A 13,768-nucleotide genomic window follows, 5' to 3' on the forward strand; every position below is an offset into this window, starting at 1 on the left:
GAACTAACAGTCTTTTGTTAGATAACAGGAGCCAGGTGCCTGATAACAGTATATTCTACACAGCTACAACGACTGACCGCTGAAGCGCTGAAGGGGGCTGGGACCAGCCTCTGCGCCAACAATCAACGATAGGCTGGGTGAGTCTAAACCACGCCCAGTCTCTACTCTGACAGGCCGGCTCGGAAGCAGGAACTACCTCTGTAAGAGTATATTTATAATATCTTTGTCAGGAACAAGTTAGTTCTCTGTTTTGCCCTGCAAGGTGTGACAGAGAGCCCGTATATACGAAAATTGCATTTACCACTAATTGCTTAGCTAATAAACAATACATAGTATACAATCGGTGACTCAGTGTCATACTTATCCAGATACCAGATTCGAATTGACGCAACCCTAACAAAACAACCACACAATCTGGGAAAGGGTTAAGAAAAAAGGAGAGAGGCACAGACTGGTGTCATTGACCATCAAAGTGAGTGTCATGGACATTTAAAGCGAAAATCAAGGATAATTGAAGGTTTTGTTGATTAATCATGGCTGATTTGAGAGCTTCATAAAAAATATCATTTTATCGTTTAGAGATTAAGTAAATAATGTTAATTTGCCTTACTGTAGGTCTGCTTTACAACAGCCTTCCCATTGTGTGTGATGAATCGGATCACTGAATTACAGTGTTATTAAGAAGTTGTAACCACTGACATTTAATTCAAACAAAAAACAACACTTGATTTTGTAGGATGGTTTATTTTTTATGGTGGAAAGGCATGGTGTAGAAGGGTCAGACTTGATTTATGACTCGACGCTAAAAACCACATGAACAAGCAGAGTTTAATAGGCTATTGAATTCAGTTTTAAAATATTTGTAAATATTTGTAACAAACAGTGATATTGCCTCTTGTTTCTAATATTTCAAGTGAAGGTCTTTCAGGGGAGTATGCGAGGCACAGACATTCGCTTAGGCTAGCAAAATTCTGCTAGGAGCAAACCATTAGATGTAAGTTTCATGTGCTCTGTCTCCCTCTAGTGGTATGGTTTGCTTCTGCTTCTCTGAAGTTCATCATCATGTGAATATTGTTTTGGAGAAAAACTACATCAACATAGATTGATTGACAAGTGTGTAGGCTACAACTGATGTCTAATAAATTATACATTTATTCCCCTATGTATTTATTTGGACAGTGAAGCTAAACCTTTTAATTCGGGTCTCTCAGCATTTTGGATATGAGATACAATGGCTACAGTACAAAATGTCACCTTTTATTTGAGGGTATTTTCTTACATATGTGTTTTACCGTAGAAATGAAAGCCTTTTATGTATATAGTCCTCATTTGAAGGTGTCATACTGTAAGTATTTGGAGAAATTCACTTATAGTATATTACATTTAGTCAAAAGTTTAGTATTTGGCCCCATATTCCTATCATGCAATGATGGGAGCATTATCTTAGTTGAGTCTGTAACTTTCTCACTCATCATTAGTAATGAATTATTATCTGTAATCATTGTAGCATTCACATTAATGTAGAAGTGTTCAGAAACATATTCTATTCTTATTTACAATAAAATTCACTCCAAAATCACCCAATGCATTATTTACTGTACATTTCTATTGGGCACAACATAATCCGAAACAACCAAAACCAAATGCAAATGCTTCCAACAAATGTGTAGAGTCACAAGCTTGATTTAGTCATTGCATGCTAGGAATATGTGACCAAATTCTAAACTTTGGACTACATTTAATGCACTTTGTTCAAATACTTATGACACCCTCAAATGCATTCATTTCTAAACTATAAAACAGATATATATGAAAATACCCTCAAATAAAAGGTGACATTCTGTACTGTCGCCTCATATAAAACATTTGATCTGAAATCCAAAATGCTGGAGTATAGAGACCAATGAAACTTTTTAACTTCACTGTCCAAATATATAAGTAGGGGAGTGTATTTGATACATATTTCTCTATGCTTTATATCATAAAAGAAACGTCTGCTACCCTAAAGAGACACGGAGGAAAAGCCAAGAAGATGAAGGACTGTGGAACACCATCACCAGACAGGCTGAATACAGGCAACAGTGATGCACTCTCATGAAAGCCTTATATTCCACATAGGAATTACGATTATGCAAGTAAGTATTCTGTCATTTTATATACATTTTCATAGCCATGGTTTTGAAACTATTTTATTCAATTTGAAAGTAACAACAGCATTGCACTCAAACATAGTGAATGGAAAACTGTACCTGAAATTAAGTAAAGGATCTAAGGTTAATAAATGTAATCAGCGTTTGCACCTCAATGTTTCAAGTTAAAAAAGTATTGCAGTGAAGGGTTCTGTGGGGTGCCATAAACCTCAAGCAGCTGAATATGCAGGTCGGGTCATTTATGTTTTTCATATATGTTGCATAACGTATACGTTTCATATAGAGTACCAGTCAAAAGTTTGGACTCATTCAAGGGTTTTTCCTTATTTTTTAAAACTATTTTCTACATTGAGGAATAATAGTGAAGACATCACAACTATGAAATACTCATTCAAGGGTTTTTCCTTATTTTTTTACTATTTTCTACATTGTGGAATAATAGTGAAGACATCACAACTATGAAATAGCACACATGGAATCATGTACAGTAGTAACCAAAAAAGTGTTATAAAATCAAAATATTTTGAATATTTTTGATTATTCAAAGTAGCCACCCTTTGCCTTGATGACACGTTTGCACACTCTTGGCATTCTCTCAACCAGCTTCATGAGGAATGCTTTTCCAAAAGTCTTGAAGGAGTTCCCACATATGCTGAGCACTTGTTGGCTGCTTTCTCTTCGCTCTGCGGTCCAAGTCATCCCAAACCATCTCAATTGGGTTGAGGTTAGGTGATTGTGGAGGCCAGGTCATCTGATGCAGCAATCCATCACTCTCCTTCTTGGTTAAATAGCCCTTACATAGCCTGGTTTGGGTCATTGTCCTGTTGAAAAACAAATGTTAGTCCCACTAAGCACAAACCAGATGGGATGGTGTATCACTGCAGAATGCTTTGGTAGCCATGCTGGTTATGTGTGCCTTGAATTCTAAATAAATCACAGTGTCACCAGCAAGCACACCGACACCATCCCACCTACTCCTCCGTGCTTCACGATGGGAACCACACATGCAGAGATCCTCCGTTCACCTACTCTGTGTCTCATAAACACACGGTGGTTGTAACCAAAATCTCAAATTTGGATTCAGACTAAAGGGCAGATTTCCACCGGTCTAATGTCCATTGACATTATTTCTTGGCCCAAGCAAGTCTCGTCTTCTTAGTGGTGTCATTTAGTAGTGGTTTCTTCTAAGCAATTCGACCATGAAGGCCTGATTCTCGCAGTCTCCTCTGAACAGTTGATGTTGAGATGTGTCTGTTAGTTGAACTCTGTGAAGCATTTATTTGGGCTGCAATCTGAGGTGCAGTTAACTCTAATGAACATATCCTCTGCAGCAGAGGTAACTTTGTGTCACGAACGTTGTTGTAAGAATCTGACCAAAAAGCAGCGTGGTTTGGGTTCATCATCTTTATTACGTGAACCGGCAAAAAAAACAATAAAGAACAAAAAGAACGTGACGCTATGCAGTGCTCAAGGCAACTATACACAAACAAGTGGGAAAAAGCTGCCTAAATATGATCCCCAATCAGAGACAACGATAGACAGCTGCCTCTGATTGGGAACCATACCAAGCCAACCTAGAAATAAAGAAACTAGAAAGCCCACCCTAGTCACACCTCGACCTAACCAAAATAGAGAATAAAGGATCTCTAAGATCAGGGCGTGACACTCTGGGTCTTCCTTTCCTGTTGCGGTCCTCATGAGAGAGCCAGTTTCAACATAGCGCTTGATGGTTTTTGCGATTGCACTTGAAGAAACTTGAAGAAACTTTTTGTCATTGACTGACCATGTCTTAAAGGAATGATGGACTGTTGTTTCTCTTTGCTTATTTGAGCTGTTCTTGCCATAATATGGACTTGGTCTTTTACCAAATAGGGCTTCCTTCTGGATACCACCCGTACCTTGTCACAACACAACTGATTGGTTCAAACGCATTAAGAAGGAAAGAAATTCCACAAATTAACTTTTAACAAGGCATACTTGTTAATTTAAATGCATTCCAGGTGACTACCTCATGAAGCTGGTTGAGAGAATGACAAGAGTGTGCAATGCTGTCATCAAGGCAAAGGGTGGCTAATTTGAAGAATCTCAAATATAAAATATATTTAGATTTGTTTAACACTTTTTTGATTACTACATGATTCCATATGTGTTATTTCATAGTTTTGATGTCTTCACTATTATTCCACAATGTAGAAAATAGTAAAAATAAAGTAAAAACCTGGAATGAGTAGGTGTGTCCAAACTTTTGACGGGTACTGTACATTCATACTAAATATGCTGTGTGAATTTAGCCTATGTCATTAAGGACAAATGTACAACAAATGATGATACACACACACACACACAGACACAAACACACACACACACACACACACACACACACACACACACACACGTGCACTCATATTCTGCAACGGCAGTGGTCTAAAGTACTTAAGTAAAAATACTTTAAAGTATTACTTAAGTAGTGTTTTGGAATACCTGTACTTTACTATTTATTTTTTGGAGTATGCCCCTGGCTATCCATAAAAGTTATTTTTTTTAAATTGTGCAGTCTGGTTTGCTTAATATAAGGAATTTGAAATAATTTATACTTTTACTTTTACTTTTGATACTTAAGTATATTTAAAACCAAATACTTTTAGACTATTTCTCAAGTAGTATTTTCCTGGGTGACTTTCGCTTTTACTTGAGTCCTTTTCTATTAAGGTATCATTACTTTTACTCAAGGATGACAAGAAAATAAGACTTTTAGGAGTGATGCCTACAGCAGCACTCCTACATATATGAGCCTGGGAGTTTCCCAGCCGTGCCTCCCTGCTTATAGAGGCCTTCTATATCAGCAGAAAAAGAAGGGCATCCAGAGAAAGGAGCGCATAGCAGCGCCAGCCGCCATTCCCGCCAGTAGCCCCAGTGCCACCTGTTCTCCTATGCCATCGTATGGGTCTCTCTGGATCAGTATGTGGTGGGTACCTGAGAGAGATGGAGGGTGAGACAGGATGCTTCATATATGGTGTACTACTGTATACAGGAGCATAGGTGAATATATGAGTGTGGTTTATCAGAATTTTCGGATTTGATATAATCAGGATAGTTTTCTCAACAACTGATTTCAGGGAGTCTTGGAAAGGATTGCTAGATTCACACTGTTTACTTGCTGACATCAGTCGTATTCACTAGGCACCAAACGGAAGAAAACGGACTGAAACTGGGAGGGACTACCTGAACTTGTGATAAGCAATGTTTAGTTTTTTATTGCAAAAAGTTTTGCTACGGTGTGCAGTAATGAATATGACCCAGAGCTCGGGTGTGTTGTCTTTACCTGATCCAGGAGCCAGGTAGATGGTGTTGTGGCCGTCCATTGGGACGGACGGGTAGGAGTCGTTGTACGGGTCATACACAAACTGAAAAGGATGAGAAGATAAGATAAGGCTAGGGATAAAACAAGACTGTCCTCTGAGCATCCCAATAAACATTGATCATATACTGTATGCTATGGGTATATGGATATGGGATATATTGATACAGTACTCAGTGGTGCACGTTGTAGAAATATACTGGGTTACTTACTGGGTTTTGTCTCACCTCTAGAATTGTCAATTTCCACGCTCTGCCAAAACAGAATGAGAAAATGAGAAAGAAAGGAAGGGAGAATTAGAGAGAGAGTGAGAGAGAAATAAAGAATGTGTACTGTAAAACCGAGGGAGTGTGTGTGTGTGTGTGTGTGTGTGTGTGTGTGTGTGTGTGTGTGTGTGTGTGTGCACGCATGTGCGTGTGTGTGTGTGTGTGAGGGAAAGAGAAAGAATACAGACTCACAGTGCCTCATCCTCACTGTTGGCACACAGGATCACTGTGGTACTGTCTCTAAGCTGCACCACCACCAGGTTTTCCCTGGGGTGGTTCTCTGGGGGAGAGAGACCTGCACAACAACAGAGACAGATAGGGTTACACACACATTATTAGGGTGTCCATATTAGGACAGCCTCAGTATAAACTGGTGTTGTGTCAGTCTAATATGGACACCGTACATTTCAATGCTTTGTTTGGGTCCACAGCAAAGGCACAAATCTTTTGTAGGTCAATAAAGATATTTGGACTCCACGTTCTTTCTGTAATAAAGAACACAGCATGTCTCAAGAAACTCTGGTCAAAAGTAGTGCACTATAAGCCCAGGGAATAGGTTGCCATTTCGGAAGCATCCATTGTCTGTTGAACACCCCAATCTTTCCATACACTCCCTCCTCACCTGCACACTCCAGGCCAGACTTGACGCTCACACAGCTGGTCTTGAGGCCCACTCGGTGCTCAAATTCTCGCCTACTGTCCGTCTTGTAAAAGGCCAGGGTTCCATCGATCCACAGGTCACACCAATTCAGCTTCCAGTGTTTTAGGATAGAGGCTGAAGGAAGTAAGGAAGGAAGAGAGGGAGGGAGGAAAGGAGAGAGGGAGGGGGAGATGGAGTGTGAAGTGGAGTAGAGTAGATTTGGGGTTAGTTTATGATGTCTAGTTTTCAATCGGTCAGGTCGAATTTGACAACTGTGTATACTTGTATTTAGTTTATCCACATTAACTGAAATGCTCTACTTAATTTATCCACATACTGAAATGCTCCAGCTATTTCATTTATTCACATTAACTGAAATGCACCGTCAGACAGATTCTGTCTCAATTCAGCACATACCCATTTTAGTCAATGATTCTGTAGTGGGTAGACCTACAGCCATTTTAAGTGTTTTTTATTTATATGGTTGAAGCTCTAAATCCGTTGTTGTTTTTCTCCAGCGGTTGTGGTTGGCTTGTGGCCTGTCTGTGTGAGTCACTGATTCGCTAACGCTCATTAGATTATGGCCAGGCTGCACAAGTAGAGTGAGGATTGGAATTTCATAACCATCGTAACATTCACCTTCTAGAATGATTCTGATCTTATTTAAAAGTCCAAATCAATCGATCTTGATGGCATCAACAGTCTTAAGAACATGGGAGAACAGTTTTTGGAGTGAGTGGCATAGACTGCGAATGGGAGAAAAGATTTCTACAGACCTCACACGCCACTTAACCTGTCTTTCAAAGTGTACTATATAGTGCTGATATCACTCTTATACTAGTGCCCCACACAACTTCTTATGCTTTGTTGAGCTGTTGAGGTCTATACTTGGTAAAGATAGTACCTGTAAAGGATCAGGCTGTATCCAAGACCAAAACATGTAGACACTAGGTTAGACTACAACATGACATTATTCGAGAGACATTGAAGCTACAGTACTCACTCTGTCTCCAGAGCCAGCCTGACTTCAGTAGAGCCATGGGTACGGTCAGTGAGCTGTCCACAACACAATTCCTCACCCTAAATAATATGTTTGTGACAGGAGTGTTTGTCCTGTGTATGTTGAGAGTTTGTTCTTGGTTGAGGAGCTGTCTGCAGAGAGACAGAGGGACTTACGGTGCCTTTATTTTGATTCTGGCCCACACGTCTAATCTGAGAGCGAGGGGCGGAGACGGGGGCTAAACTAGATAATTTGGGATTAGTGGGCCTGGATTGGCCACACCTTTTCTCCTGACTCATCTACCTCTTCCCTCTCGGACTGGAATGTTCTCACTTCCTGTCTCCTCCACCTCCTCTTCTTCCGCCTCTATTTACTCTGCTTTGCCTCTATTTATATTTTATGTATCATCTCATCTGCCTTTAGGAACTAGGGTTATTGGACTACTGCATATGTTGATAGTGTGTAGTGAAAAAGGCATACCACACTAACACACCTTAATCCCTGCATGAATTAGATAACTGTTACAGTTTCTTTGGGTCACTGGTGAGAACCTTTTTTCCTTAAACCCCCATTATTAGCCAAATAGTGGTCCTTCTGCATAATATTTTTTTTTGACCGAACCACTGGGCTAAAGTTTGACCAGCCCATCTGGCATTTTCTCAAACTGCCCTATGGCCAGTCCATTTCTGCTTCCAGTTTTATCTCAGATGCACTTGTGACCCAAGTATTCTTGAGTCACTGTAGTAATATCATTATGAAAGCTGTCCAACTATTTTCACAAGCAGAAATGCGGGTCTGCTGAGAAAGAAATCATGATGCCAATTATATGACGTGAACCCAGTGGAAATGCTAAGGCGTATCAGATTGATTCAGTAGGGAATCACCTTGGCTCTATTTTAAACCTTACTAGAAGACTGTCTATTCTGTCCAAGTGAGCCAATCCCATGGAGGTATAATGATGACCTCATTTCTGTTGCCTGTATCATGGACACTGCCTCAGGTCAGTGCGTTATATAGAGGGTTTGAGTTTGAGATGGTTAGAATGATCTGGATATAGCCAATTAGAAATTGCAAAACAATATCAATAACTGTATTTATAGAAGTACGAAACAATATCAGTAACTGTATTTATAGAAGTATACATACATTAGGTATTTATTGATGCATTATTACTAATCATACTGTAATATTACACAATGAATGCCTCTATAACATAGTCCATCCCTGCCATGGTGGAACTGGGAATTTTGGGAAGTTGAAGCTCATGTACTGCAAGGAATTTTCTGGAAGTTGAAGCTCATTTATTACATTCCTACACTATTTAAAAATTCTAAAATGCTATTTGGAGAACAGCAAAAACAAGCACATATCAAATAAAATTGTATTTGTTACATGTGCCAGTGAAATGCTTTCTTACAAGCCCTTTATCCAACAATGCAATTTTAAGAAAAATGTGTTAGGTAGAAAGTAGATAAGTAAGAAATAAAACTAAAAGAGCAGCAGTAAAATAACAGTAGCGAGGCTATATACAGGGGTTACCAGTACAGAGTCAATGTGCGAAGGCACAGTTTAGTCGAGGTAATTGAGGTAATATGTACATGAGGTAGAACTAAAGTGACGATGCATAGATAATAATCAGAGAGTAGCAGCAGCGTAAAAGATGGAGCAGGGGGGTTGTTCACGAGTCTTATGGCTTAGGGGTAGAAGCTGTTAAGAAGCCTTTTGGACCTAGACTTGATGCTCCGGTACTGCTTGCCGTATGGTAGCAGAGAGGACAGTCTACAGTTGAAGTCGGAAGTTTACATACACCTTAGCCAAATACATTTCAACTCAGTCTTGTAAACCTAGTAAAAAATTCCCTGTCTTAGGTCAGTTAGGATCACAACTTTGAATTAAGAATGTGAAATGTCAGAAAAATAGTAGCGAGAAGGATTTATTTCTGCTTTTATTTCTTTCATCACAGTCCCAGTGGGTCAGAGGTTTACATACACGTGATTAGTATTTGGTAGCATTGCCTTTAAATTGTTTAACTTGGGTCAAACGTTTCAGGTAGCCTTCCACAAGCTTCCCACAATAAGTTGGGTGAATTACGGCCCATTCCTCCTGACAGAGCTGGTGTAACTGAGTCAAGTTTCTAGGCCTCCTTGCTTGCAGACCCTTTTTCAGTTCTGCTCACAAATTTTCTATGGGATTGAAGTCAGGGCTTTGTGATGGCCACTCCAATACCTTGACAATGTTGTCCTTAAGCCATTTTGCCACAACTTTGTAAGTATGATTGGGGTAATTGTCCATTTGGAAGACGCATTTGCGACCAAGCTTTAACTTCCTGACTGAAGTGCACCAGCCCCTCCTGCAGCAAAGCACCCCCACAACATGATGCTGCCACCCCCGTGCTTCACGGTTGGGATGGTGTTCTTCGGCTTGCGAGCATCCCTCTTTTTCCTCCAAACATAACAATGGTCATTATTGCCAAACAGTTCTATTTTTGTTTCATCAGACCAGAGGACATTTCTCCAAAAAGTATGATATGTGTCCCCATGTGCAGTTGTACACCGTAGCTTTTTTTATTACAGTTTTGGAGCAGTGGCTTCTTCCTTGCTGAGCGGCCTTTCACGTTGTGTCGATATAGGACTCGTTTTACTGTGGATATAGACATTTTTCTACCCATTTCCTCCAGCATCTTCACAAGGTCCTCCGCCAGATCCCTCCGCCAGTCTCTGTATTGTCTATGGCAAGGGAAAATAGATAGTGTCCAGTTTACAATGCCTACAGCTTCCACACGATGTCGCCAGTACTGGCATTTAGATTGAAGTTAATCCTTGGTGAAATGAGGAATAGGCACTTCCTGTCTTCGGGTACACCGGAGGAAGTTATGAAAGACAGAATGTGGACCATGATTTCAAAACGTGCTGCTATTGAATACAGATCGCCCCGTGATCAATTTGATCGATTATTAACGTTAACTAATACCTAAAGTTGGATTACAAAAGTAGTTTGAAGTGTTTTGTCAAAGTTTATAGGCAACTTTTTTAATTTAAAAAAATGACATTGCGTTTTGGAACGGTGCTTTTTCATGGATCAGACGGGCTTCATAAATGGACATTTTGGGTATACATGGACGGATTTAATCGAAAAAAAGACCCAATTGTGATGTTTATGGGACATATAGGAGTGCCAACAAAGAAGCTCGTCAAAGGTAATGAATGTTTTATATTTTATTTCTGCGTTTTGTGTAGCGCCGGCTACGCTAATTATTCTGTTTACGTCCCCTTTGGGTATTTCGGGGTTTGCATGCTATCAGATAATAGCTTCCCATGCTTTTGCCAAAAAGCATTTAAAAAATCTGACATGTTGGCTAGATTCACAACGAGTGTAGCTTTAATTGAGTACCCTGCATGTATGTTTTAATGAAAGTTTGAGTTGTATCGAGTACTATTAGTTGTCACTCTGAAATTTCCGCTGATGTTGATCCCTGTACAGGGCTGCAGCCCTAGTTAAATAAAGTTTTTATTTTTTTATATTTTTTAAATAATAATTTTAAAAAATGCTTCAGTGTTGCTTGCCTCAAAGCAAGCATATAAGTAATTTAGCTTGTCTGGTAGGCTTGTAATCACTGGAGCGCTTCCCTTTGTAGTCTGTAATAGTTTGCAAGCCCTGCAACATCCGACGAGCGATGGAGCCAGTGTAGTACAATTAAATCTTAGTCCTGTATTGAAGCTTTGCCTGTTTGATGGTTCGTCTGAGGGCATAGCAGGATTTCTTATAAGCGTCTGGGTTAGAGTCCCGCTCCTTGGAAGCGGCAGCTCCACCCCTTAGCTTTGTGCGGATGTTGCCTGTAATCCATGGCTTCTGGTTGGGGTATGTACGTATGTACTGTCACTGTGCGGACGATGTCATTGATGCACTTATTGATGAAGCCAGCGACTGATGTGTTCTACTACTCAATGCCATCGGAAGAATCCCGGAACATCTTCCAGTCTGTGCTAGCAAAACAGTCCTGTAGCTTAGGATCTGCGTCATCTGACCACTTCTTTATTTACCAAGTAAATGGTGCTTCCTGCTTCAGTTTTTGCAGAAATCAGGAGGGTAGAATTATGGTCAGATTTGCCAAATGGAGGGCGAGGGAGAGCTTTGTATGCATCTCTGTGTATGGAGTAAAGGTGGTCTAGGATTTGTTTTCCTCTGGTTGCAGATTTAACATGCTGGTAGAAATTAGATAAAACGGATTTACGTTTCCCTGCATTAGTCCCCGGCCACTAGTAGCGTTTTCCTGGTTTTTAATAGCCTTATCTAGCTCATTGAGTGCGGACTTAGTGCCAGTATCGGTTTGTGGCAGTAATAGACAGCTACGAAAAATATAGATGAAAACTATCTTGGTTAATAGTGTGGTCTACAGCTTATCATGAGATACTCTTCCTCGGGTGAGCAAAACCTTGAGTCTTCCTTAATATTAGATTCGATAAACAACAGCATCAGCTGTTGTTTACAAACATACACACACCGCCACCCTTTGTCTTACCGGAGGCAGCTGTTCGACTTGCCGATGCAGCGTAAACCCTGCCAGCTATATTTTATCCATGTCATCGTTCAGCCACGACTCGGTGAACCATAAGATATTACAATTTTTAATGTCCTGTTGGTAGGATATTCGTGATCATAGCGCGTCTATTTTCTTATCCAATGATTGCACATTGGCTAATAGGACTGATGGTAGAGGCAGATTATCCACTCGCCGTCGGATCCTTACAAGGCACCCCAACCTACGTCTCCGATATCTCTTTCTCATGCGAATGACGGGGATGTTGGCCTTGTCGGGTGTCTGAAGTAAATCCTTCACGTCCGACTCGTTAAAGAAAAATATTTGTCCAGTACGAGGTTAGTAATCACTGTCCTGATATCCAGAAGCTCTTTTCGGTCATAAGAGACAATGGAATAAACATTATGTACAAAATAAGTTACAAATAACACAAAACGACACACACACAATAGCACAGTTGGTTAGGAGCCTTTAAAACGGCAACCATCTCCTCCAGCGCCATTCAGTTTCCTCAGCCATTAATTATTTAAGGGATAATCAACAAGGAGCTATGTGTTCTCTGGAAAATAATGAATGACAAGGAAGGTGTGTTCCACAACACGCTAGCGGATTGGTTAAAACCGCATTCCAGCCGACACAAGTTACCACTGGCTAAATCTATGACGTTAAAATGCCTATTTACTCTGTTCCATCTGACTGCGTAATCCACTGTCTCATCAGCCCAGCCAAGCAATTTATAAACTTGATATCCACTATAAAAAGCATCTTGACATTATCTCACATTTCTTATAGACTAACATTTAGTTTTCAACAGCGTAGAATTGTATAAACATTGTCGTCTGTCACTTGCAACGTTGTTTCAATATTCAAATTCGATCTCCAGTTGTCCTATAGTAATGAACGAGTCAGGATGAGACAGACATGCAGGCAGCGTTTCTCAGCCAGTCGAAATCATGAATCAGCTGGCATCATTTTTTTTATATATACAAAGAAATGGAAAAAAAGTCAAATGAAAAGAAGAGCAACTAGCTTGCTGTCTTTCCATCTTTAGTTTGTTATTGGCTAGCTCCTCTGAACAACAGTGTCCTGACGAGTAAGCACATTTTCTACGCCAGGCGAAGTCGCGTCTCGTTCGTTCATTGTTATGGATGTATCCAAATAAATCTCACTATAAAACATCTTCAACAAATGCAAATGCAGCTACTTTGCTTTTATTCTGGCTGCACTTCTTGACGTGGCTGTAAGTTAGCTATAGTTGGCTAGCTAGCAAGCAAGGGATAAGAACATTGCCAGCCAGCATGGCAACGGAACATTTAAAACGAATGAGTGGGTCACATCCATAGTTACAGAACAAAACCGTTAGAACAAATGATCAGCTGGTTTAGGTAGCAAACCTAGAATAGTTTTATTGTTTTTCATGAAAACATGTCAATCATTATTTGAATATTGGTAACCCGTTGTATAAAAGTGCCTTCGTCTTGGGCCTATAGGGATAGGGGTCCCGTCAGCGGGACACCTGTCGACAACATCCGGTGAAATTGGAGGGCGCGCAATTCAAATAAATAATCGTATTATTAAACATTATGAACATACAAGTATCTTATATCGGTTAAAAGCTTAAACTCTTGTTAATCTAACTGCATTGTCCGATTTACAATAGGCTTTACAGCGAAAGCATACCATGCGATTGTTTGAGGACGGCGCCCCACATCAACATATTTGTCAACCAGCACAGGCTTCATAAAATCACAAATAGCGATTAAATAATCACTTACTTTTGAAAATCTTCTTCTGTATGCAATCCCAAGGGTCCCAGC

The 13,768-nt window shown here is 40.1% G+C and overlaps 2 protein-coding genes across 4 annotated transcripts in view; one reads left to right on the top strand and one right to left on the bottom strand.

Moving 5' to 3' along the window:
* The first annotated feature begins 365 nt into the window (after positions 1-365).
* The window catches only part of LOC109887560 (protein FAM168A), a 96,943-nt gene continuing 83,540 nt past the window's right edge, over positions 366-13,768 (top strand). Inside the window, exons 1-2 of the mRNA XM_031826797.1 lie at positions 366-472; positions 1,989-2,135. The gene's annotated coding sequence lies outside the window, so the exon portion shown is untranslated. The remainder of the gene's footprint in view (positions 473-1,988; positions 2,136-13,768) is intronic.
* On the bottom strand, positions 2,174-7,643 carry LOC109891830 (pleckstrin homology domain-containing family B member 1-like). 3 transcript variants are annotated; one of them, XM_031826800.1, is made up of 7 exons: positions 7,418-7,635; positions 6,397-6,549; positions 6,179-6,259; positions 5,967-6,069; positions 5,721-5,760; positions 5,473-5,554; positions 2,174-5,123 (listed from the first exon to the last, which is right to left on the bottom strand). In XM_031826800.1, exons 1-7 carry the CDS (start codon positions 7,452-7,454, stop codon positions 4,990-4,992), a joined length of 630 nt encoding a protein of 209 aa, XP_031682660.1. In that variant the 5' UTR covers positions 7,455-7,635; the 3' UTR covers positions 2,174-4,989. The 3 variants fall into 3 exon arrangements, with proteins under 3 accessions (XP_031682660.1, XP_031682662.1, XP_031682661.1); XM_031826801.1 differs by having other exon boundaries at positions 4,702-5,123; positions 5,736-5,760; positions 7,418-7,643; XM_031826802.1 differs by lacking the exon at positions 6,179-6,259 and having other exon boundaries at positions 7,418-7,625.

This window comes from Oncorhynchus kisutch, linkage group LG6 (genome assembly GCF_002021735.2).
Source record: "Oncorhynchus kisutch isolate 150728-3 linkage group LG6, Okis_V2, whole genome shotgun sequence".
Taxonomy (NCBI): Eukaryota; Metazoa; Chordata; class Actinopteri; order Salmoniformes; family Salmonidae; genus Oncorhynchus; species Oncorhynchus kisutch.

Coding starts and splice junctions, on each gene's coding strand:
- LOC109891830 (XM_031826800.1), bottom strand. CDS start 7,454: ATGGCTCTACTGAAGTCAGGCTGGCTCTGGAGACAGA. Junction 6,260..6,396: donor GTCTGGCCTGGAGTGTGCAG/GTGAGGAGGGAG, acceptor TCTTTATTACAG/AAAGAACGTGGAGTCCAAAT. Junction 5,761..5,966: donor AACAGTGAGGATGAGGCACT/GTGAGTCTGTAT, acceptor CTGTTTTGGCAG/AGCGTGGAAATTGACAATTC.